The 26,794-nt window shown below is 38.1% G+C and overlaps 1 protein-coding gene and 1 non-coding gene across 2 annotated transcripts in view; one reads left to right on the forward strand and one right to left on the reverse strand.

The window, feature by feature from the left end:
• Positions 1-26,794, reverse strand: part of LOC148546497 (uncharacterized) — a 32,370-nt gene that overhangs the window by 3,985 nt on the left and 1,591 nt on the right. The window contains exon 2 of the mRNA XM_088499226.1: positions 14,709-17,844. Coding sequence (XP_088355352.1) covers positions 14,709-16,004 — 1,296 coding nt within the window. The 5' untranslated portion in view covers positions 16,005-17,844. The remainder of the gene's footprint in view (positions 1-14,708; positions 17,845-26,794) is intronic.
• On the forward strand, positions 17,364-17,467 carry LOC148546498 (small nucleolar RNA R71). The gene has a single exon (XR_015900971.1). It is a non-coding gene; the product is annotated as a small nucleolar RNA R71 (small nucleolar RNA).

Raw genomic sequence — 26,794 nt, forward strand, 5'->3', positions numbered from 1 at the left:
ACCCATCCATAAAGATAAAATCTATCATTGCTGAAGTTCAGTCAAAATTTAATTACATCATAAGTTATTGCAAAACATGGTTGGCAAAATAAAAATCAATAGAAAAAATATTCGGAAGTTGGGAAGCTTCTGATGAAGCCTTACCCTTATGGTTTAAAGCCATGTCCGCAGCCGTCCACTTTGAGACCATGCCTGCATATCAGGAGAATGACTTGGTTCCTGATATCTGGGTGTTACACCGGGTCTTCTGGAGTTATTACCCTTGTATTAGAGCATTCAGGCACTGTAAACCAATTATTCAGGTAGACGGGACTCACTTGTATGAAAAATACAAGGGTTGTCTATTGATTATAGTTTCACAGGATGGAAACAACAATATCGTGCCTATTGTATTTGCCATTGTCGAGGGAGAGACTTCTAATGCGTGGCATTTTTTTCTTAGTAACATGCGACAACATGTGGTGACATGGATGGTGTGGACCTCATCTCTGATGGATACAATTTCATTAGTTCAGTCGTCCCTCATAGCAATAGAGCTTGGTCACTGATGGTGAAAATTATTGTCGGTCTAGAATTTTCATCAATAGAAAATCAAATCATTGTCATAGTATAGTCCTAGACCAACAGATAATCCTTTTCATCAAATTTTGATATGGTTGTCACAAGTTAATCCCAATTAAAAGTAACCGAGAGTATTAGTCTCGGGTCATCCTCAAGAGAATGGGCAAACATGTGCATCAATATTGGTTAGGATTTCGAGTTTGGGAGTCATAAACAAGAATTTAAATTACTAAACTTAACATGCAAGAAATTTTAAAGTGCAAGAAACTAAATCAAGCAATTAAAGCAAGGTATAAGTAAATGTAATCTAACAAGGTAACATATAAAGCTACTTCTATTCTAAGACTAAATGAACAACTAAACTAACTATAATAAGAATCAAGCAATCGGGATGTTTGGGTTTCAAATATGAATTTATAAGAAGGAACTCTTGGTTAGGCATAGGAATTGGGGTCACCATCCTTGTCTAATAACTATATATTAACAATTATGAGGAACTAAGCTCATTAAGTCTACTTCTACAAGTGAAGTACGTCAAATGGCTTGATCAATTTCAACTCAGTCCCAATCTAACTACTAATTGGCTTAGTAGTAGATTGGTGTCAATGGGTATCAATTTGACCACTAAGGGTTCTCAAACTACCAAATTACTTAGACCCAATGACTCAAGGTCACCCAATTCCCTTAGCCTAGGCCAAGAGTATAGAAAACTACTTCATAATCAAAAGAAACATTTCATCAAACACATGGTATGCACTAGCTAAAGACATATTTAAATTGCAAAACTAATTGGAAATTACAAGTACCCACTAACAATTATCAATAGAGAATAACTAAAATAACACTATCAATCATAGAAAACATCAATGCACTAAGAGAAATTCAAAATCAACAAAGTTCATAAAATGAGAAGAAAAGGGGAAATGACAAGAAAACACAAATTCAACACAAGATCTAAACAAAATTATAACTAGAGAACTCAAATTAAGTAATTGAAACTAGAATTAACAAGATCCAATTCATAAATTCAACAAATGAAAATCAAAACAAACTAAATCTAGAGAGAAGTAAGAGTTTCTCTCTCTAGAAAACAAGAACAAAAAACTAGCTAAAATTATGTGTATGGTGTGAATGAGTGAATCCCCCCTTTCCCCCCTTGGTTCCTTGGGTCTTTTCCATGCAGAATTGAGCTTAGATTGGGCCTGGAGCCTTCAGAAATTGCCAGTCACGATTTCATTAATGGGGTCACGTGCTGAGCGTCATGTGTGCGTGTCGACCACGCGTGCGCGTCATATGAGTTCTGCGAGCCACGCGTACGCGTCGAGCATGCGTGCGCGTTAGTGGGATTTTGTATCACCACGCGAATGCGCCAGCTTATGCGCGCCATTCTCAGCTACATGCGTCCACGCGTGCGCGTCGCCACCAATTCTCCAAAGCTTCATTCTTCATGCCTCTTCCACTTGTGCATGCTTCCTTTCCAAACACATCGTGCCATTCTTGCCCTATAGATCCTGAATCCACTTAACAAACACATCATGACATCAAATGGTAATAGAAGAGGATTAAAAAAATTGGCATTTTTAGGATTAAAGAAGCATGTTTTAAACCATGAAGCAAAATTAGGAAGGAAACACAAAACCATACAATTTATATGAATAAGTGTAAAAAATATTGATAAAATCCCCTAAATTCTACACAAGATGAACCCTAAAATTGGGCTTTATCAAACCTCCCCACACTTAAACCAAGCATGTCCTCATGCTAAAAATTAAAGACCAAAGAACATAGGAGAATGAGGTTTATGAAATGCAATTTACCTACATGGATGCAACTAATGCAAATGCTTCTATCTACTTGGTCAAAAGTGAATCAACTTCCAAGAACATACATGAACGAGTAGGGCTAAGGTAATATGATCATTCATGAACTCTACCAATTCAAATATCAAAATGACATGTAAACAACTTGCAAGAAGAAAGCTTGTGAAAGCCGGGAACAAGGAGTTCAGCATCGAACCCTCACCGGAAGTGTATCTTCTCTATTTGCTCAAGTGTATAGGGTTGATTCGCTCGATTCTCTTCTAATCATTCTTTCCAAGATTTATTTTTCATCTAACAATTAACAGTTATTCGGTGCATGCATACATTCATCATGAGGGCTTATCTTTAGGTTGTAATAGGGTTAGGGTAAAGGTAAGGATGCATATATGGTCAAGTGGGCTTGAAATTTGAAACCTTGATTAACCTAAGCTCTCACCTAACACAAATAACAACCTATACAATTCTAATACACAACCTAACTATCCATTTATTCACTTTGCACACACTGATGCATTCTTTTTCGATTCATAACGCATATGCATTGGTTACTATTGGTTTCACCTTGGGGCATTTTGTCCCCTTTTTATTGCTTTCTTTTTTTTCTATATTTTCTTTCTCTTATTTTTCTATTTCTTTTTCTACATATATTTTTTTTCTTTTATTTTTTCTCTTTTTTTTGATGAATTATATACAACGGTACCAATGCATATGATTTAAACATTCAATACATGAGTGTGTATCCAATTCCCAATGTTTTCAATAAAAATACAAAAAACACACTTTTACCTCTACCAATATTCCCAAACTTCCCTCCCGCTTAGATGACACACACCCTCACTCGCCTAAACTAATCAAAGATCCAAATTAGAGGATATTTATTATTTTTCACTTAGGGGTATTGATGTGCTAAATTAAAGAAGAAAGGGGGTTTATCATAGGCTCAAAATTGGTTAACAAAGGTGGATAAAAGGGTTAAGGCTATTTGGGTAAGTGAGCTATTGAAATAACAGCCTCAATCATGTAAATGCATTCATACACAAAATAATGGACATATAGAATCAAACAAATCAAGGATTGCAATCATAGAAAGAGAACAATGCACACAAGAATAGAAATAAGTAGTTATATGATGTAACCACGCAATTAAGCTCAAAACTCACATGCTTGTGTGTTCTTAGCTCAAAAATCTTTTCCAAAATTAATTCCTTCAAGCAAGTTTAACACAATTTTTTTTTTCAAATTGGTAAGGTGCTCTAAAAACAGTTTCTTGAAAAAAAAATCATCACTCTAACTAAGTAGTTATAACAAGAAGTGATTGGATGGAAAAAGTAATTCATCTAGTTCACAACCAATCACTTAACAAGCATAACTCTAGATATATGTACAAACAACTACCATGTAAAAAATGTTTAAATGCAAAAACTAGACATGCAATGCAAATTATCCTAATTAACAAAAGAAAATTAAAATTTAGGTGTTAAAAAGAAGGGTTGTTACCTACGGAAGTCGGTAAACGACCTCCTTACACTTTAGAGATTTGCACGGTCCTCCGTGCTATCAATGATGAGCAGAGTGGGTCCGGGAGTGTCACTCTCAATGGCTATAGGATGGTGAGACAAGGACATCTCCTTGTTCACCTCTTGATTACTTATTTGCCATGATCCGAGGTGGACTCCGGAGTGTCAGTTTTTGCCGTAGGTGGGTTGGTGAATCTTGCGGGAACTTCCTTTTCTGCCTCATCAATGCGGCTAGTGTTCTTCAACCGCTTAGAGTGATTTTGGTCCTTGAAGAAGTTGGCGCCTTAGTGGTCGCTTTTTGAGTTGGTCTTTTTGAGTGTCTTCTTTAGAGGCCTATTCTTTTCTCTTTTTGGTGGCCATCCTAAAAGAGAACAGAAAAGAGGAACATTAAGCTCAGAGAGACAAAGACCGGAATTATTAAAGTGCAAGTGAAAATTAATGCCGCAAAGGAGTGAAGTGTCTTAAAAACATGGTAGCTACTACATGTAAGTAAGACAACAAAATGATCAGGGAGGCACATCACTAGCATGAGATGCGAGAGTGAAAGAAGCATGCAAATACAGAGCATGAGAAGAATAAACTCAAGCATCGATAACAACAATGACAAACACATGCAAGAATGGTGGAAGTCATAGAAAAAATGTTGGCTCAACTAACTCCAAGACAATGAAGTCTAGAAATTGAAGAATGTGGGGTTAGAGAGTATTGAACCACTCATTCTTGCATGGCGCTACAAGCATAGCAAACCACAAAAAATGAGAATTTGATGATGAAAAATCATGGAAATGACGCTCAATGCTCATGTAGCGCAAGTGTTGTGAAACGAGGCACTAAGTTGAAAGAAAAAGGTCAATAATGAACAAAGATGCCATTGGCTCTTTTTCACAAACACTTGGTATGCAAAGTGTAAATAACAAGCAAGTTTGGAATTCTAAGGGGAATATGCCCCAAAATAAAATGTCATCTACCATAACACAAACAAGCCAAGATAAGAAATAATCCACCAATTCAAAAAGTAAATAAGATTCAACACCCATGGAAGAATATAAAAAGAAAGAAAAGAAACAAAAATGAATTATAAACAACAAAATCAAATTGCAACTAAGAAGAAAGAAAGTAGAGGGATAAAATGCAATTAAAAAGAGGGAATTTGAAAAGTAAAAGAGAAAAAAAAAAGAAACATGACCTTGAAAGGAGGAAGAAGGTGAGGTTGAGTGTAGGTGAGAAGAGGAGAAGAAGAGAGAGGAGAGAGAAGATGTGGGACCTCCGGAGGTGGTGGTCACCGGTGGTTGAGGTCGCCAGTGGTTATGGGTGGAGAAGAGGTGGTAAGGAGAAGGAAGAAAAAAGGAGGAAGGAATAGAAGAAGGAAAAAGAAGAAAGAGAGAGAACAGGGCGCGCTGCACTTTTGCTGCATCGGTAATGTGACGCGTACGCGTCGCCCATGCTCACGCGTGGATGGTGAAAAGAGTGACCGACGCGTATGTGTGGATGGTGAAAAGAGCGATAGACACGTACGCGTCATCCCTGCTTACGCGTGGGGAGCAATTTTGCTCCACGCATGAAATTCACATAGTACCGGCACAACTCTCTGGTTTTTGTACCAGGGGTTCCAAGATCAGCCAACGACGCGTACGCGTCGCCCACGCTCACGCGTGGATGCGCGAAAAACTCAGGGATGCGTAGGCGTCAGCAGACGTGCATGTGTAGGGAGCAATTGTGCTTTTGGCACCCCTCCCGCACAATTCCATTGCAACTCTCTGGTTTTTGTACCAGGAGTTTCAGCAATAAAATCGACGCATACTCGTCGTCCACGCTTACGCGTGGGACGATCCTTTTTTTTTCAAAACATGAGGAAAGGCAATTAGAACACAATCTTGGAACTCATTTAAGCTAGATACTTCAAAAACACTTAAAATTTCATGCAATAATCAAAATTAAGTATTTTCTTCAAAATTACCAATTCAACCAAACTAAGATCAAATGAAATCCTCATGAAGACTCCGACAAGCTCAACAAAATCAAACAAATATCAAGTACACTTAAACAAATTCAACAAAATCCAACAAAGACTCTAAAACTACATGCATGAAAATATGCACAAGGAGGATCATACCATGGTGGAGTGTCTCCCACCTAGTACTTTTCTTTAACATCCTTAAGTTGGACGGTCATGAGCTCAAGATTCTCCTCCTTTGGGTGCATCCTCAAGAAGGAACACCTCCAATTCCATTGGTGACTTATAACCATGATACTTCTTTACCCTGTGGCGGTTCACTTTGAATGTTGCACCACTTTGAGGGTGGAATAGCTCAACCACTCCATAAGGCTTCACTTCCTTCGCTTTAAAAGGGCCATCCCACCTTGAACGGAGCTTTCCGGGCATGAACCTAAGTCTCGAATTGTATAGAAGAACTTCATCACCCTCTTGAAAATCTTTCTTCGGATATAGTGATCATGAAATGCCTTAGTCTTCTCCTTATAGATCCTTGCATTCTCATAGGCCTCCATCCTAAGACATTCGAGTTCTTCTAATTGCAACTTCCTTACTATGCCCACCTTGGTGAAGTCCATGTTGCATTGTTTGACCGCCCAATAGGCCTTATGTTCAATTTTAACCGGGAGGTGGCACGCCTTCCCATAGACAATCTGAAATTGGCTCATCCCTAGTAGAGTCTTATAGGCCGTCCTATACGCCCACAATGCGTCACCCAACCGAGAACTCCAATCTTTCCTTTGTGGGTTCACCACTTTTTCCAAAACCCGCTTTATCTCTCGGTTGGATACCTCCGCTTGGCCATTAGTTTGGGGGTGGTAAGCGGTTGCAACCTTGTGTAGTACCCCATATCGCTTGAGTAATGATGCGTGGCAGAAATTAGATCAATTAAGAGATTATAATATAAAAACAGCGTTGCGAGTATAGCTCTTAACCAGCTAAAATTCGCCTCATCAATTTAGAAAGGTTGTCACAAAAGTTTAGAATAAAAATACTGGGAGTATGAGTCCCAGGTCGTCTCCCAATGAGTTGCTAGAAAGGGTGCTAATTTATTAATCAGGAGTTTTTCGAGGATTTTGAGAGTTGAATGACAGAAAATAAATAATTGTAATTTAAAAGAGAAATATATATATATATTCTAATTAAAAAGCCTTGACTAGAAGAATGATTAATTGAAAGTTTTATCCTTGTTGGGATTTTCTCAAGTGTAGTACAAAGAGGTTGTTTTTTTCACTTAGTTAACCCTTACTAAATAAAGGAAAGTCAAGTGATTGAGCTAACTCTTATTTGCAAATCTTAATCCTCTCCCTTGGGAAGGTCTAGCGTTAGTAAATACAGAATTAGCCAACAACTTCCAATTTAACTAATCACTTAAGCATTCCAACTCAAGTGTCTCCTTTTAATTAACCCCCATGTCAAGTTGGAAATCTACTCCATTGACATGAAAATTACTTGCATAGAATTAAAAAGGGAATAAAAGAAAGACATGATAGACAATAACTGCAATTTAATTAAAACTAAAAGTAATCCTTTTCATTAACAATCCATGAAAATAATCCAATTGTAACTTTAAACAAGAATTAAGAATATGGAATAAATAAAAGAATAAGGAAACAAACTAGAATAGTATCTTCAACGGAGGTGATGACTCTTCAATATCCAAAAGAAAAAGCATAAAACTAATAAACTATGAATGTAAAGAAAACCTAGAGGAAGAGTAATTTTCTTTCTAGATTTAGATCTAAAAACCTAAAACTATGCTAATGAGAATGTCTGTTGAGTCTCTGCAGGTTCCCTGGCTCTATTATGTGTTTCTGGGCCAAAATCTGGGTCAAAACTCGGCCCGAAATCGCCCTCAGCATTTTCTGTTATTTCTGCAGATCGCGCATGTCACGTGTACGCGTCAGGCACGCGCACGCGTCATCTTGCAGAACTCCAATCCACGCGAACGCGTCAGGCATACGCACGCGTCGCTGCAAATTTCTCCATTCCGCGCGCTCGCGTGAGCCATGCGTGCTTGCTGGTTATCTGCTTGGTTTCTTGTGTTCCTTCCATTTTTGCAAGCTTCCTCTCCATTCTCTAAGCCATTCCTGCCCTATAAAGTCTGAAACACTTAACACACAGATCACGGCATCGAATGGTATAAAGGAGAATTAAAATATACTAATTAAAGATCTCTAGGAAGCAAGTTTTCAACCATAAAACAAAACTAGGAAGTGATTGTAAAATCATGCAAATCATATGAATAAGTAGGTAAAGACTTGATGAAACCACTCAATTAAACACAAGATAAACCATAAAATAGTGGTTTATCAACCTCCCCACACTTAAACATTAGCATGTCCTCATGCTTAGCTCAAGGAGATTAAAAGACTAAATAAGGGAAAGTAAGATTCATGCAATGCAATGCAACCTATGAATGCAACTATATGCTAAAATGATTTTTGCCTACTTGGTTTAAAAGTAAATAAGTTCTTCAAGACAAATATAAATCAAATATCACTAATTAAAATCATACAGTAAAAACAAACAAGTAAACTTGTAAGAAGACAGCTCATGAAAGCAGGGAACATAGAATCAAGTATTGAACCCTCACTGATAGTATATGTGCACTCTAATCACTCAAGTGTATAGGGTAATCACTCTACTCTTCCCTAGTCACACTTTGTTCTTCACCTACCCAATCAACAAGTATTTAATGTACCAATGAAAATATCATGAGGTCTTTTCAAGGTTGTAATGGGGCCAAGGTAAGGGTGAAGGTATATATATGGCTAAGTGAGCTATAAATTGAATCCTTGATCAACCTAAGCCTTCACCTATACATACTCTATATACTTTTAAATTCATGCCTAGCTACCCAAAATTCCACTTTTGCATTACATACTCATGCATCAACTCTTCTTTTAATTTGTATCACATATGCATTGATCTTTTCATTAACTTAACATTGCATTGTGATAATTTTGTCCCCTTATTTATTTACTTATTTATTGATTTTTTTTGAATATATATATATATATATATATTGAAGCATAAAAATAAACATAACATTATCAATGCACATGGATTTTTAATTTTTCTGGTCTTACATGAGTAGGTACCAAAATTCCCAATATTTTATCAATTAATTAAAAACATAACATATTCCCTTATTAACCCATGTTTCCACAATTTTTCCACACTTAGTTAACACACAATCTCTATCTTAAGCTAACCAAAGATTTAATTAGGGTATTTAATTTTTTTTCGCTTAAGGCTAGTGATGTGGTAAAATATAGAACAAATGGGATAGAAAGGCTCAAAGTGGCTAACAAGGGTGACATAAAAGGGTAGGCTATTTGGGATAAGTGAGCTAATAAAATAATGGCCTCATTCATATGCATGCATATAACACATTAAATATTGGACATATAGGATGGAACAAAATATAGATTACAATCATAGAGAAGAGAACACACAAGAATAAAATATTATGGTTAAATAATGTAACCATGTAATTAAGCTCAAGTCTCACAGGTTGTGTGTTCTAGCTTTAAACCATGTTCCAATTTACAGTCTTCAAACAGGTTTTAACACAAAAGTTTTGATTTAAATTAGTGAAATTTTCAAAATAGAGTCTTGAAAAGAAACATATTAATTTTCAACCAAATAGAACATGCATACAAATACCTATTACTATGCAATCTATCATATCCTAAACAAAAGAAAAATAAATAATTTATTGGTGTTAAGAAAGAGAAATTACCTCCGGAAGTCAGGTACTGACCGACCTCCCCACACTTAAAGCTTGGCACCATCCTCGGTGCCATCAGTCAGGAACAAAGGGGGCTGGTAGCAGCATCTCCACAATCAGGACCGTCATGGCTCCCTGTGCTGGTAAATGAAGTGGAGTCCGGGGTGTCTGGGTCTTCTTCAGGTGGGTGGTTACCAACAAGTAGCTCCTTGAGGTATGTAAATCGGCGCTTGTTACGGCGCTATCTTCGCTTTCCTTGCCGGTCAAGCCGGTCTAACCTCTGAATTATCTGTAGGAGTAGCTGGTTTGTTGAAGGTTCTTGTGATGTGGAAGGAGGAGGGACATCTTCCACTGGTTCTATGCTCCAGTTGATAGTTACTGCTGGAGGTCTGATGTATTTCCCGTTAGGGACGTACTGATCATCCCGTGGAATCATGGCCTTGGTGTCCCCAGCTCTGTAGGAAACTCCGGCTGTTGAGACTAGATCTGAAACCAAGGCAGAAAAAGGTAGGTTGCCCGCAATTTGTACGTGTCCCATAGCATTCTGGATGTGTCTTGGTAAGTTGAGAGGCTGGTCTGTAAGGATATACCAGAGTAGAACAGCCATGTCTGCAGTGAAGGAGGACTCGTGAGTGCTTAGAAAGACGTAGTAGGACATAATCTGTGCCCACACTCGAGCATCCAAGGTGAGTGCTAAAGCCAATATCCCTTAGGGCGAGATCGATGGTATCCATAGATCCATCTGCTGCCAGGTTGTGCGATAGCTCTGAGAACGGTGTCCCAGTCAAATTGGTATGTCTGGCACTTGAAAGAGGCTTGTTGGTATGCGTCCAATCCTTCTGGAGCAGGGGGAAGATCTAAAGCTTACTGAATGGCCTCTTCAGTTATGGGGACTTGCTTCTGACGGACATAGACAGACTGCAGGGTTGGCATGTGAAAATTTGAGTAGAATTCAACTACCCCTGAAAGATTGACCTGCCGTGGCTGTCTCCGTAGGAATCCCATTGTCTTCGTTCAATTCGGGGCTCAACAAATTCATCAATGTGGTTTGGGAGGATGAGTAGGTGCTCATTGTTGTAGTTTCTCTCAGCCAGGATGGGGAACATCTGCTCGTCCTTTGCTGGAAAGGCTTTCTCCTTTTCATCGACCTTGATGATCCTCTTGACTCGCTTTGTTGAGGGCTTTACTGCTGTTGAAGATGGCTCTGCAGCTAGTGCTCTTTTTGTTCTTTTCCTTGTCGGTGGTTTGGGAGTAGCTTTCTCTTTACCCTTCTTGGTGGCCATCCTGAAAAGGAAAAAAATAAGTAACATTTAAAGCTAAGGGTTAGAGCAAGGAAGAGGATGGTACACGTGATAATCATTGCACGGTAAAGAAGGATGTCGTTAACACATGGTCGCGACTACATGTGAAAAGTTCATCAATGGAAATATAGCAAGTGCATGTTATGGCAAGTAGATGCAAGATGTTTATTGGCATGCTGGCAAAGGCATGAGTAGCATAGATCAAGCATTGATTGCCCAATTTGATTATCAAGTGTTTCAAACTAACAATCTGTTTGTATTGACAATTATATTCAATCAATAAAATATAAAAAGGGGTTTTGTGAAAAAAAATAGGCATTATTGTAGAAGGATAGAGTATTTAAATATGCACAATGCCATACGGGCTTTTTCACAAACACTTAGCATGCATGGTAAATATGTTATTGAAAGTATTGAATTTGAACATGCAAGCACCCTAAGATAATTAATAATAATTGTCAAACAATTCCTTAATAATCCACAAGCAAAATATAGAAGAAAACAATCACCCAATTAAATTTCTAACACCAATTAAAATAATGTAAAAAGAAGAAGAAAGAAAAAGGAAACATAGATAATGAAAGTAAAAAAAAAAAAAAAAGAAGAAAATATAAATTAAAATAATAATTGAAGAATAAAAGTGGAAGAAGAAAATAACCTTGATGAAGAAGATGAAGAAGGAGGGAGAAAATAGTAGAAAGTAAGATAGAATAAAGAGAAAAGAAAGAAGAAGAAAGAAATAAGAAGAGAGAAGACGGAATTAGGATTAGGGAAGAAAAGATAGGAATTCTGGCGCTGATCTGGATAAACTGTGGCGTAGGCGACGCAGACGCGTGGAGAACGCGTTCGCGTGGGTTAGTATATTTTCAAGTGATGCGTACGCGTGGGTGACGCGTACGCGTGACCTGAATTGTGCTATTGGCGCGAGTGCAGCCTCGCGCACGCATAACTCTCTGTTTTATACGCACATTGCCAAAATTTAGGGTGACGCGTGCGCGTCATGAATGGCCTTATTTTGAAAAATGATGCGTACGCGTGGGTGACGCGTACGCGTGATGGGGTTTGTGCTTCCAGCACCATTCCAGCCCCACTCCATCATAAGTCTCTGCCATACACCTCTTTACGTCGATTTTGTAGGGTCACGCGTGCGCGTGAGTGACGCGCACGCGTGGGAGGCTGATTTTTCAAGTGATGCGGATGCGTCAGGGATGCGTTCGCGTGGGCGTGTTTGTGCCTAAGGCACACCTCCAGCCACGCTTTCGCGTAACTCTCAGCTTCTTTTCTTCTTTGCTCCGAATGCACTAATGACACGTACGCGTCAGCGACGCTTGTGCGTCGCGTGCAAATTTTTTTGTTTTTTTTATGCAGAATGCAAATGCAAATGCAGACTATATGCAGAGATTATGAAAAGAGTCACTAAGAAAAGTAAAGTAGAATAAAATAAAACAAAACTAAGACTGAAATGGAACGATCATACCATGGTGGGTTGTCTCCCACCTAGCACTTTGCTTTACGTCCTTAAGTTGGACGGTCTTCGGGCTCATTCTGCTTCTGTTGGTGGGTCTTCCAAGAGGAAGACCTCTAGCTCTTTGTGATCCTTCATCTTCTCACCATGATAAAGCTTTAGGCGATGTCCATTGACCTTGATGAATTTAGAGCTAGAAGGATGACGCAGGTGAAAAACTCCGTATGGCTCTGCCTTTTCTACTTTGTAGGGACCTTCCCATCTTGATCTCAGTTTGCCTGGCATGAGCCTCAGTCTGGAGTTATAAAGAAGAACTGACTCCCCTGGTCTGAACTCTCTCCTTTTTATGTGCTTGTCATGGACAATCTTCATCTTCTCTTTGTATCGCCTGGAGTTGTCATATGCTTCTAGGTGAAGGTTCTCTAATTCTGCTAGTTGCAGCTTCCTTTCAGCACCAGCTTCCTCAAAATTCATGTTGCACTCCCTCACAGCCCAGAAAGCCTTGTGTTCCACCTCTACTGGAAGGTGGCAAGCCTTTCCGTACACTAAGCGGAAGGGGCTCATCCCAATGGGTGTCTTGTATGCTGTTTGATATGCCCAGAGCACATCTTGTAGCCTGGCACTCTAGTCCTTCCTATGAGGCTTTACGATCTTCTCAAGAATACATTTTATTTCTCTGTTAGATACCTTTGCTTGTCCATTGGTCTGGGAATAGTAAGCTGTTGCTACTTTGTGAACAATCCCATGCTTCTTCAGTAATCCTGCTAATCTCCTGTTACAAAAGTGAGTGCCTTGATCACTCACGATTGCTCATAGTGATCCAAAGCGACAAATAATATGGTTTCTAATAAAGAAAACAACAGTGTTAGCATCATCAGTACGGGTAGGAATTGCTTCCACCCATTTAGAGACATAATCTACAGCTAACAGTATATAAAGGTAACCACTAGAGTTTGAAAATGGACCTATGAAATCAATGCCCCAAACATAAAAAATTTCACAGAAAATCATAATCTGTTGAGGTATTCATCCCTCTTGGATATATTACCAAACTTCTGGCATGGGGAACAAGATTTACAAAAAGTAGCAGCATCTTTAAAAATAGTAGGCCACCAAAATCCACAGTATAATATTTTTCTAGCTGTTCTTTGAGGGCCAAAATGTCCTCCACTCTCAGAAGAGTGGCAGGCCTCTAAAATGGACTGGAATTCTGATTGAGGCACACACCTTCTAATTACCTGGTCAGAACCACACCTCCATAAGTATGGCTCATCCCATATATAATATTTAGACTCGCTTTTCAGCTTGTCCCTTTGATGCTTAGTAAAATTAGGAGGGAAAGTATGGCTAACTAGATAATTAGCTACAGGTGCAGACCAAGAAACTATTTCAAATACTGCATGCAAGCTATCAAATGAAAAAGCATCATTAATAGGAGTGGAGTCATCCTTAATGTGCTCAAGGCGACTCAAGTAGTCTGCCACTAAATTTTGGTTACCACTTCTATCCTTAATTTCTAAATCAAATTCTTGCAGCAGCAGTATCCAACGTATTAGCCTTAGTTTAGACTCTTTTTTAGCTAATAAATATTTTAGAGCTGCATGGTCTGAGTACACTACCACCTTAGTACCAAGTAAATAGGCTCAGAATTTATCCAGAGCAAAAACAATAGTCAGAAGCTCTTTTTCAGTAGTAGTGTAATTAGACTGAGCAGCATCTAAGGTCTTAGACGCATAAGCAATTACGAAAGGATCCTTACCTTCGCGCTGAGCCAGCGCTACTCCTACTGCATGGTTGGAGGCATCACACATAATCTCAAATGGCTGGCTCCAGTCTGGTCCTCTCACGATTGGAGCTTGAGTCAGGGCGATCTTTAGCTTATCAAATGCTTACATGCAATCCTCACTGAACTCGAACTCAACATCTTTTTGCAGTAGTTTGGATAAAGGCAATGCTACCTTACTGAAGTCCTTAATGAATCTCCTGTAGAAACCTGCATGGCTAAGGAACGAATGGACTTCCTTCACGAAGGAGGGGTAAGGTAAACTAGAAATGACATCTACCTTTGCTGGATCTACAGAAATACCAGTATTAGAAATAACATGTCCTAGAACAATCCCTTGTTTTACCATAAAGTGACATGTTTCAAAATTCAATACAAGGTTTGAACTAACACACCTGTCTAATACTCTAGCTAAACTATCCAAACAAAGGCTAAAGGAATCACCATATATGCTGAAATCATCCATAAAAATTTCCATACAATTCTCAATAAGATTTGAAAAGATACTCATCATGCATCTTTGGAAAGTAGCCAGTGCATTACATAAGCCAAAAGGCATCCTCTTATATGCATACGTTCCAAAGGAACATGTAAAAGTAGTCTTTTCCTGATCTTCAGGAGCTATATAAATTTGGAAATAGCCTGTATAACCATCTAAAAAGCAGTAATGGGATTTACCTGACAAGCGATCAAGCATCTGATCAATAAATGGCAAGGGGTAATGATCCTTGTGAGTAGCTTGGTTGAGACGCCTGTAATCAATGAAAACTCTGCATGAATTATGCACTCCAGTTGTCAGGAGCTCTCCATGCTCATTCTTTACTGTTGTGTCTCCAGACTTCTTGGGCACCACTTGTACTGGACTGACCCATTCACTATCTGAGATGGGGTAGATAATATCTGCTTCAAGTAGCCTGGTCACTTCTTTCTTGACAACTTCTAAGATGGTTGGATTCAATCTTCTTTGGGGTTGATGGACAGGCTTTGATTCCTCTTCTAAGTATATTCTGTGCTCACAAACTTGAGAGCTGATGCCTACTATATCCGCCAAATTCCACCCGATTACTTTCTTGTATCTTCTCAGAACACTAAGCAGCTGCTCCTCTTGTTGGGAAGTGAGTTCCCTTGCAATGATAACTGGTAACTTCTGATTATCCTCAAGTTTAGCATACTTGAGGTGGGGTGGAAGAGGCTTTAATTCCGATTTTTGCTCATGGCTAGGCTCTGGATCATTCGGGGCTAGTGATATTGGTAAAGTGTCTTCATTATGTTCAGAGGGAGTCCTCACACTTGGACCTTGCTCCTTGTGCTTCTCTTCTACTTCTTCTTGGTGAACTTCAGCTACATTTTCATCAATGATGTCACACTGGAAGATAGAATAATCTTCCAGAGGGTGCTTCATAGCTTCATTTAAACTGAAACTCACTGCTCTGCCATCTATCTCAAAGAAGTAAGTTCCTGAGAATGCATCCAGCTTAAACTTCGAAGTCTTCAGGAATGGTCTTCCAAGCAGGATTGATGATGGTCTTCCTGAGTCATTAGGGGGCATTTCCAAGATATAGAAGTCAATGGAAAATGTGAGCCCCTTAATGCTCACTAATACATCTTCAGCAATTCCAACTACTGTAATAATGCTCTTATCTGCTAACACAAAACGAGTTGCCGACCTTTTTAAAGGAGGGAGCCTCAAAGCATCATATATAGACAATGGCATTATACTAACACACGCTCCTAAATCACACATGTAGTCAGAAAATATTACACCTCCAATGGTACAATTAACCATGCATGGACCTGGATCACTACATTTTTCAAGTATACCTCCCATTAAAGCAGATATAGAACTACCTAAAGGAATAGTTTCTAATTCATTAATTTTTCTTTATGTATGCATAAATCTTTCAAAAACTTTGCATATTTAGGTACTTGTTGAATAACATCAAAAAGGGGAACAATTACCTCAACCTTTTTGAAAATTTCTACCATTTTGGGATCAAGTTCCATCTGCTTCCTGGACTTCCTTGCAAGGTGTGGAAATGGGATAGGAATGGTGCCACTTGCAGCCTCTGCATCCTTTGGTGCTCCATTCCCTTGCTGAGCTACTTCTTTTTCAACCTTGTCTTGTACTTCCTCTTCCTCTTCAGCATCTTCCACTTCAACTAAGTCTTCAACTGGGGCGTGTTCTAGTGGGCTTGACTCCTCCTGATTCCTCTCTGGCAGTGTGGTTTCGAACCTCAAAGTGATGGCATTGATGCCACCCTTGGGGTTAGGTAGGGGTTGATAAAGAATTCCACTGGAGCTTGAAGGTTGGTTGGTGGAAGTAGGTAATGAATCTATTCGGGAGACGAGAGCTTGTAAAGTGGCATTCAGACCATTTAGAGTAGAATTCAGTGTAGTCTGCATGTCTTGTTGTCCTTGTGCAAGAGAACGAAGCATCTTGTCATTTGATGAGGAAGAAGGATAAGTGATCTGAGGGACTTGTTGTTGGTTGTGCTGGGGTCCTTGGGACTGTCTCAGGTGAGGTGCTCTGTAAGGCTGGTTCTGATTTTGCTGTCTGTTGTTGTTATTCCACCTCTGATTTCCATTGTTGTCTCTGCCTCCTCTATTATAGTTGTCCCTCCAGCCATGGTTGGAATTATCTTTCCAACCCTGGTTGGAGTTGTCCTGCCATCCTTGGTTATAGTTCCCACCTTGGTTGTAGTTCCCACCTTGGTTGTAGTTACCGCCTTGTTGATTGTATCATTGATTCGGGCGGTCATAGAAGTTATGAGTGGCTGCCACAGTGTTGTCTTCTTGTTGGAGCTGCGGGCACTCATCAGTATAATGACTATAATCGGCACAAATTCTTCATACTCTTTGGGGGACTAACTGTTGGCTTTGTTGTGGTGGGGAAGGCTGAGTTTGTTGTTGATTCAACTGCATCTGCTTCAGTAGGTTGGTCATTTCATATATACTCTGTGTAAGAGCAGTAGTCTCACTGCTAGAGGAAATCTCTGCAACAGTCTTTGAGTGGCTGTTCCTATGCCTGTGATTCCTAGTGGACTCAGCTAAGTCACTGATCAGTTGCCATGCTTCATCTGCGGTCTTGTACTTTTTCAGAGAACCATTAGTAGCACCATCTAGTGTAGTTTTATCACGAGGCTTCATGCCTTGAGTGAAGTAGCTGATCAACACTAGCCTGTCAATCATGTGATGGGGGCATGCATCCAGAAGGTTCTTGAAGCGCTCCCAGTACTCATAGAGAGTCTCTAATTCACCTTGAACAATGCAAGAGATCTCTTTCCTCAATCTATCTGTAACTTCAGCTGGAAAGTATTTTTCCAGGAATTCTCTCCTGAGCGTATCCCAGTTGGTAACAGTTGCTTCAGGTTGGGAGTAGTACCACTCCCTCACTTTTCCCTCAAGAGAAAACGGGAAGGCGATTAACAGAATAGAAGTTTCATTTGCACCATGACGCCTTACAGTAGAATAGGTTGTCTGAAAATCCGTTAGGTGCTTGATAGGCTCCTGAGCAGGTAAGCCATGAAACTTGGGCATCAAGTTGATTAGTGCAGTCTTCAGCTCAAAATCTACAGCCAGAGTTGGATGATGCACTTGATACAGCTGCAGTGTAAAATCTGGAGCTCCAGCTTCCTGGAGAGTAATCCTCCTAGGTGCAGCCATTCTATCTACACGTGAATCAACTGAATCAGTAGTAAAGGAGCTTGTTTCCTCCTCAGGTGGCGGTTCAGATTCGCCCTCAGATGAGACTGGTGAATCTATAACAATCACTTCACCACCCTCAGAGGCTAACCAACACCGAGCTCGCCTAATATGTGAAAGAGTTCTTTCAATTTCAGGATCAAATGCGGCTAAGCTCGGATCAGGCAGTGAACGCGTCATTCAATGAAAGAAACATACAGCTCATGGTAATAAAATAAAATATGCAAATAAAATAAAAATATGTACACTAATTAATAATTCAGCACACAATTGCAACTTCCCGGCAACGGCACCAAAAATTGATGCGTGGCAGAAATTAGCCCAATTAAGAGATTATAATATAAAAACAGCGTTGCGAGTATAGCTCTTAACCAGCTAAAATTCACCTCATCAATTTAGAAAGGTTGTCACAAAAGTTTAGAATAAAAATACTGGGAGTATGAGTCCCAGGTCGTCTCCCAACGAATTGCTAGAAAGGGTGCTAATTTATTAATCAGGAGTTTTCCGAGGATTTTGAGAGTTGAATGACAGAAAATAAATAATTGTAATTTAAAAGAGAAATATATATATTCTAATTAAAAATCCTTGACTGGGGGAATGATTAATTGAAAGTTCTATCCTTGTTGGAATTTTCTCAAGTGTAGTACAAAGAGGTTGTTGTTTTCACTTAGTTAACCCTTACTAAATAAAGAAAAGTCAAGTGATTGAGCTAACTCTTATTCGCAAATCCTAGTCCTCTCCCTTGGGAAGGTCTAGCGTTAGTAAATACAGAATTAGCCAACAACTTCTAATTTAACTAATCACTTAAGCATTCTAACTCAAGTGTCTCTTTTTAATCAACCCCCATGTCAACTTGGGAATCTACTCCATTGACATGAAAATTACTTGCATAGAATTAAAAAGGGAGTAAAAGAAAGACATGATAGACAATAACTGTAATTTAATTAAAACTAAAAGTAATCATTTTCATTAACAATCCATGAAAATAATCCAATATTAACTTTAAACAAGAATTAAGAATATGGAATAAATAAAAGAGTAAGGAAACAAATTAGAATAGTATCTTCAACGGAGGTGATGACTCTTCAATATCCAAAAGCAAAAGCATAAAACTAATAAACTATGAATGTAAAGAAAACCTAGAGGAAGAGTAATTTTCTCTCTACATTCAGATCTAAAAACCTAAAACTATGCTAATGAGAATGTATGTTGAGTCTCTGTAGGTTCCCTGGCTCTATTTTGTGTTTCTGGGCCGAAAATTGGGTCAAAACTCGGCCCGAAATCGCCCCCAGCATTTTTTGTTATTTCTGCAGATCGCACATGTCACGTGTACGCGTTAGTCACGCGTGCACGTCATTTGACGAATTTCCTTGTCACGCGTACGCGTCAGGCACGCGCACGCGTCGCTTCAAATTTCTCCATTCCGTGCGCTCGCATGAGCCATGCATGTGCATCGGTGCTCGCTGGTTATCTCCTTGGTTTCTTGTGTTCCTTCAATTTTTGCAAGCTTCCTCTCCATTCTCTAAGTCATTCCTACCCTATAAAGCCTGAAACACTTAACACACGGATCACAGCATCGAATGGTATAAAAGAGAATTAAAATATACTAATTAAAGATCTCTAGGAAGCAAGTTTTCAACCATAAAACAAAACTAGGAAGGGATTGTAAAATCATGCAAATCATATGAATAAGTAGGTAAAGACTTGATGAAACCACTCAATTAAACAGAAGATAAACCATAAAATAGTGGTTTATCATGTAATGCTTCCATCTTCCTGTTGCAAAAAGTGAGTACCTTGGTCGCTCACGATTGCTCGTGGCGACCCATAGCGACATATAATATTGTTTCTAATTAAAGAAACCACAATATTAGCGTCATCAAGGCGGGTAGGAATCGCTTCCACCCACTTTGATATGTAATCAAATGCCAACAGAATGTAAAGATATCCACTTGAGTTAGGAAATGGTCCCATAAAGTCTATGCCCCATACATCAAAGATTTCATAAAACAACATTGGTTGTTGAGACATTTCATCCTTTTGGGATGCATTTCCTGACTTTTGACATTGGTAACATGACAACCAATATTAGTTTGCATCCTTGAACAATGTTGGCCACCAGAATTCGCAATCTAAAACTTTTTGGGTCAAAGTGACCACCACACTCGGATGAATGACAAGATTCAAGAATAGGTTGGAATTCGGACTCCGGAACACATCTACGAATCACTTGGTCTACCCCCCGTTTCCACAAGTGAGGGTCATCCCAAATGTAATACTTGGAATCACTCCTCAACTTGTCTCTTTGATGTTTTGAAAAGTTAGGAGGGAAGATATTGGCAACCAAGTAATTCGCCATAGGTGCAAACCAAGGAAAGCTATTCGAAATAGCATGCAAACCATCCAAAGAAAATGAATCGTCAATCGGAAATTGGTCATACTTAAGATTTTCAAGGCAGCTCACATGATCTGTAACCAGATTTTGTGACCCACTTCGATCCCTAATCTCAACATCAAACTCTTGCAAGAGCAAGATCCAACGTATGAGCCTAGATTCCGACTCATTCTTTATCAACAAATATTTTAAAGCTACATGATCCATAGACACCACTATTTTTGAGCCTAGCAAATAGGATCTAAACCTATCCAATGCATGAATAATTGCTAGAAGCTCTTTTTCCGTAGTGGTGTAGTTGGATTGCGCCGCATCCAATGTCTTTGAAGAATAATCAATAATATAAGGGAGCTTACCCTCGCGCTGTGCAAACGCGGCACCTACAGCATGATTGGAGGCGTCACACATAATCTCAAATAGTTGTGTCCAATCAGGGCCTCTGATAAACCCCATTTTTAGGATTTATCTTGTACTTAATTTAGTAGATTTTATCCACTATTCTCACACTTATTCATATACTTCGTATGTTTTACATTTTCCTTCCTAATTCTGTGCTTTGATTGAAAATATGCTTCTTTGGCCTTGAAATTGCTAATTATTAATCCTCTCTTATTACCATTTGATGTCGTGATATGTGTGTTTAAGTGTTTTCAAGGTTTATAGGGCAGGAATGGCTTAGAGGATGGAAGCAAGCATGCAAAAGTAGAAGGAATACAAGAAATTGAAAGAATTGCTAAGCTGTCAAGCCTGACCTCTTCGTACTAAATCGATCATAACTTGAGCTACAGAGGTCCAAATGAGGCAGTTCCAGTTGCATTGGAAAGATAACATCCGGGGCTTTCAAATTATATGCAATTTGCTATAGTTTCCATGCTGTTAGGCGACACGCACGCGTGGATCACTGATGAGCGGATAATTTATACGCTTTTTGGCATTGTTTTTAGTATGTTTTAGTTAGTTTTATTATATTTTTATTAGTTTTTGAATAAAAATCACATTTCTAGACTTTACTATGAGTTTGTGTATTTTTCTGTGATTTCAGATATTTTCTGGCTGAAATTGAGGGACCTGAGCAAAAAACTGATTCAGAGGCTGAAAAAGGACTGCAGATGTTGTTGGATTCTGACCTCCCTGCACTCGAAGTGGATTTTCTGGGGCTACAGATACCCAATTGGCTTCCTGGGCTTTCCAGCAATATATAATAGACCATACTTTGCCCAAGATTTGATGGCCCAAACCGGTGTTCCAAGTCAGCATAGGAATTTTGGCGTCAAAACGCCAGAACTGGCATAAAAGCTGGAGTTAAACGCCCAAACTGGCACAAAAGCTGGCGTTTAACTCCAAGAAAAGCCTCTACACGTGAAAGCTTCAACGCTCAGTCCAAACACACACCAAGTGGGCCCTGAAGTGGATTCTGCATCATTTACTCATTTTTGTAAACCCTAGGTTACTAGTTTTCTATAAATAGGACCTTTTGCTATTGTATTTTAAACACTTGATCATACTTTTGATCTTGGTTCTTCTGGTTCCCTCTCTGGGGCCGAAGCAAATGATCACCATTATCACTTTTGTATTTTCAACAGTGGAGTTTCTACACACCATAGATTAAGGTGTGGAGCTCTGCTGTTCCTCATGAATTAATGCAAAGTACTATTGTTTTTCTATTCAACTCAAGCCTATTTCTGTTCTAAGATATCCATTCATTCTTCAACATGATGAATGTGATGATCCGTGACACTCATCACCATTCTTACCTATGAATGCGTACCTGACAACCACTTCCGTTTTACATGCAAACAAGCTTGAATGTGTATCTCTTGGGTTTCTAATCTAATATTAGAACCTTCGTGGTATAGGCTAGAATCAATTGGCGGCCATTCCTGAGATCCGAAAAGTGTAAACCTTGTCTGTGGTATTCCGAGTAGGATCTGGGAAGGGATGACTGTGACGAGATTCAAACTCGCGAGTGTTGGGTGTAATGACAGACGCAAAAGGATCAATGGATTCTATTCCAACATGATCGAGAACCAACAACTGATTAGCCGTGCGGTGACAGCGCATTTGGAACATTTTCATTGAGAGGACGGGAGGTAGCCATTGACAACGGTGAAACCCAACATACAGCTTGCCATGGAAAGGAGTATGAATGATTGGAAGAAGGCAATAGGAAAGTAGAGGTTCAGAAGGAACAAAGCATCTTCATACGCTTATCTGAAATTCTCACCAATGAATTACATAAGTTTCTTTATCCTATTTTATGTTTTATTCATATTTTAATTATCAATTCTCCATAACCATTTGAATCCGCCTGACTGAGATTTACAAGATGACCATAGCTTGCTTCAAGCTAACAATCTCCGTGGGATCGACCCTTACTCACGTAAGGTTTATTACTTGGACGACCCAGTGTACTTGCTGGTTAGTTGTGCGGAGTTGTGACAAAGAGTTGAGATTACAATTGTGCGTACCATGATGTTGGCGCCATTGATGATCACAATTTCGTGCACCAAGTTTTTAGCGCCGTTGCTGGGGATTGTTCGAGTTTAGACAACTGACAGTTCATCTTGTTGCTCAAATTAGGTCATTTTAATTTATGTTTAAGTTTTTTGCTTTTTATTTTTTCGAAAAAAATTCAAAAAAAATGTATTTCTATTTTGTTCCTCAGAGTTTTTAAGAATGAATTCTAGAGTTTCATGATGATTTGTTGAAGTCTGGCTGGTTGTGAAACCATGTCTAAACTTTTGGATCGAGGTTTCAACTTATCATCACAAGAGCTTGTTGATTTCTATCAATCTTGCTGTTGAAAGTAATGATCTGCTAAAGCTTGGCTAGCCATTGGCCATATCTAGTGTTTTGGACCGAAGCTTTCACTGAAAGCTTGGCCGGCTAGTAAGCCATGTATAATTCCTGGACCGGAGTTTTAGACTAACATTGCATGATTCCTGGAATTCTCATTAAAAATTTTGAATATCTTTATTTTTTTTTCCATATAATTTTCGAAAAATCACAAAAAAAATGTATAAAATCTTAAAATAAAAAAATATTTTATATTTCTTGTTTGAGTCTAGTGTCTAATTTTAAGTTTGGTGTCAATTGCATGTCTTTATTCTTCTAATTTTCGAAAATTACATGCATCATGTTCTTCATTGATCTTCAAGTTATTCTTGATGATTTTCTTGCTCTGAGTCTTTAAATTCTCTTGTCTTGTGTGTTTTGTTGTTTTTCATATGCATTCTCAATTTGTTAGTGTCTCTAATATGAAAATTTTTAAGTTTGGTTTAATCTTAGTTTTCCATGATTAGTTGCATTTTGATTATTTCTCATTATTAAAAAAAATTCAAAAAATTTTCAAAATTATGTCTTCTCAAGTCAATAATACAGAGAATTGAAGATTCAGAACATGCAGCAGAGGAATTACAGAAAAAAAAGTTGGGCGTTCAAAACGCCCAGTGAGGAAGGAAAACTAGCGTTTAAACGCCAGCCAGGGTACCTGGCTGGGCGTTAGACACCCAAAAAGGTAGCATTTTGGGCGTTAAACGCCAGAATGGATGCCATTCTGGGCGTTTAACGCCAAGAGGACACTAGAGGGAAGATTTTGTTTTTAATTCAAATCTTTTTCAAATATTCATAATTTTTCAAAATCAAATCTTTTTCAAATCATATCTCTTCAATCATATCTTTTCAAAATCAATTTCTTTCCATTTTTTTAAATTATTATTATTTTCGAAAATCCTTGCTACAATTAATGATTTAATTCAAAATTTTTAAGTTGTTACTTGCCTATTAAGAAATGATCAAATTTTAATTCTAGAATCATATCTTTTAATTTCCTGTTAGTCAAGTAATCAACTTTAATTTAAAAAAAATTTCTCTTTTTAATTTGATTCTCAATCATGTCTTCTCAATCATATCTTTTCAATCACATCTTTTTCAAAATTAATTTTCAATCATATCTTTTTTATTTCTAATTTCAAAATCTTTTCCAAAAATCACTTAATTTCTTTTCCAATCTTAGTTTTCGAAAATCATTTACCAAATTTTCAAAATTTCTTTTTATTTCAAAATCTTTTTACTTTAATTTCAAAAATTCTTCCCCTCTTCTCAAATCCTTCTATTTAAAGGACTAACACTTCTCCATTATCAGCAATTCGAACTCTGTCTCTCTTGATAAGTTCGAATTCTCTCTTCTCTACCTCATCCTTCTATTTTTATTTTCCTCTGACACCTCAAGGAATCTCTATGTTGTGACATAGAGGATTCCATATTTTCTTCTCCTCTCTTTTCATATGAGCAGGAGCAAGGACAAGGGCATTCTTGTTGAAACTGATCCTGAACCTGAAAGGACCTTGAAGAGAAAGCTAAAAGAAGCTAAATTACAACTCTCTATAGAGGACCTAACAGAAACTTTCAAACAAGAAGAAGCCATGGCAGCCGAAAACAACAACAATGCCAACAATGCAAGGAAGGTGCTTGGTGACTTTACTGCACCTACTCTCGACTTCTATGGGAGAAGCATCTCAATCCCTACCATTGGAGCAAAAAACTTTGAGCTTAAGTCTCAATTAGTTTCTCTGATGCAACAGAATTGCAAGTTTCATGGACTTCCATTGGAAGATCCTCATCAGTTCTTAGCTGAATTCTTGCAAATCTGTAACACTGTCAAGACTAATGGGGTTGATCCCGAAGTCTATTATTTTCATTAGCTTAATAATTAGTTCCATTATGGTAATAATTAGTTCTAATCTCTAACAAATAACATTATAATAACTACAAAAATATAACAATTTATTTTCATTAGCATTTTAACTTTATCATTAATCTTAATATTATCGAAAAGTTAAAATTCAAATTGCTATCTATTCTATTAACATGCAAGTATAGTTAATAAATTAAACTAACAATTTTAATTTATATTCTCATATAATCTAAAATAATTAATCAAATTATTCATAAGTCCTAAATTAAACTCTATTAATTAATTTAGCAACAAGGCGTATTAAATTGTTATGGCACTAACGCTAAACAAAAACTACCAAATATTCTAATATAAAAAATAACCAATAAACTCAATTCTAATTGTTATGATACTCTAACGGATACAATTAATAAACCTATAAAATAAATTTAAATTTATTATGTAATGGTTAGCTCTACCATACCCATAGATTATTATCAGGGATAAATACTTTTTTCGTCCCTAAAATTTGAGGTCAAAATCAAAATTGTCCCTGACCTTTTTTTCTTATTAAAATCATCCCCAACATTAAAAAACGTTATAAAATCGTCTTTTTTTACTTCAATTTTTTTTTTTACCAAATTACCTTTATTAAATAATAAAAATAATTAAAACAAAACGTAACCCCCATCCCCTCACCCCACTCCCGTAACCCCCCACCCCTCACCCCACTCCCTCACGTCTTCACCGTAACCCCCCCACCCCCTCACCCCACTCCCGTAACCTCCCATCCCCTTCCTCATACCCTTCTCTTTAAAACTCCAACCCCAATTCCAACCTCAACTTTTTTTCTCTCCGTTTTCGCCGCCCTAATTATTTGTTTCTAGGGTTTGCCGCCGACGTCATGTCGTCATCGGGAGGGGACCCGCCAGTGCTGCTTCTTCTTCTATGACTGCCTCTGCTTCTTCTTCTGCCTCTTCTTCTTCTGCTTCTGCTTGAACTTTTGCTTCTACTTGAGTTTATACTTCTGCTTGTGATTTTTTAATTTTTTTAATTTCTATTGTTTTGCTATTTTTAGATCTAAAAACTAAAATTGTAGTTGATGATTATTGAATTATTATTTAATCTGAATTTTTTGTTGATTTATTTTGTGAATGTTGCTATTAATTTATTTGGGACTATTGTTGTTGGTGGAAAAAAAAAGTGTTGTGAGTAATGAATGGCTATAGTGGCAATGGTGATGGTGGTGAGGAAAGGGAGAGTGAGGAGGTGCGAAGGAGAAGAGGTGATGGCTATGTTGCTGTTAATTTAATTTTTTGCTTCTACCTTTTGCTATGTTCTGTCTGCCTGGTAAAATGAAGAAGAGTGAGAAGCTGGAAGGGGATTGGAGAAGAGTGAGAAGAGGAAGGGGAGGAGGGTGGGTGTCCTCCGGCAGTGGTAATTGCCACGGCGAAGGTGAGAAGAAGAGGGTGATGGTGAAGAGTAGAAGGAAGGGGAATGGAGGAGGGATGGGTAGAGAGACTGAAGAGATGCTGGGGAGTTGGTGGGGTGGGGGTTTGCTCTTTTTTTTTAATATTATTTTTATTAATAATGAAGGGTAATTTGGTCAAAAAATATAATTGAAGTAGAAAAGGACGATTTTATAACGTTTTGTAATGTCGAGGATGATTTTAATAAGAAAAAAAGGTTGGGGACAATTTTGATTTTGACCACAAACCTTAGGGACGAAAAAGTATTTATCCCTTATTATTATTAATATAAACTAACTATATATATATATATATATATATATATATATATATAACTAATTTTATATCTACACAAAACACATTTTAATACTACCATT

Source organism: Arachis ipaensis, chromosome B9, assembly GCF_059453495.1.
Source record: "Arachis ipaensis isolate K30076 ecotype BB chromosome B9, ASM5945349v1, whole genome shotgun sequence".
Classification (NCBI taxonomy): domain Eukaryota; kingdom Viridiplantae; phylum Streptophyta; class Magnoliopsida; order Fabales; family Fabaceae; genus Arachis; species Arachis ipaensis.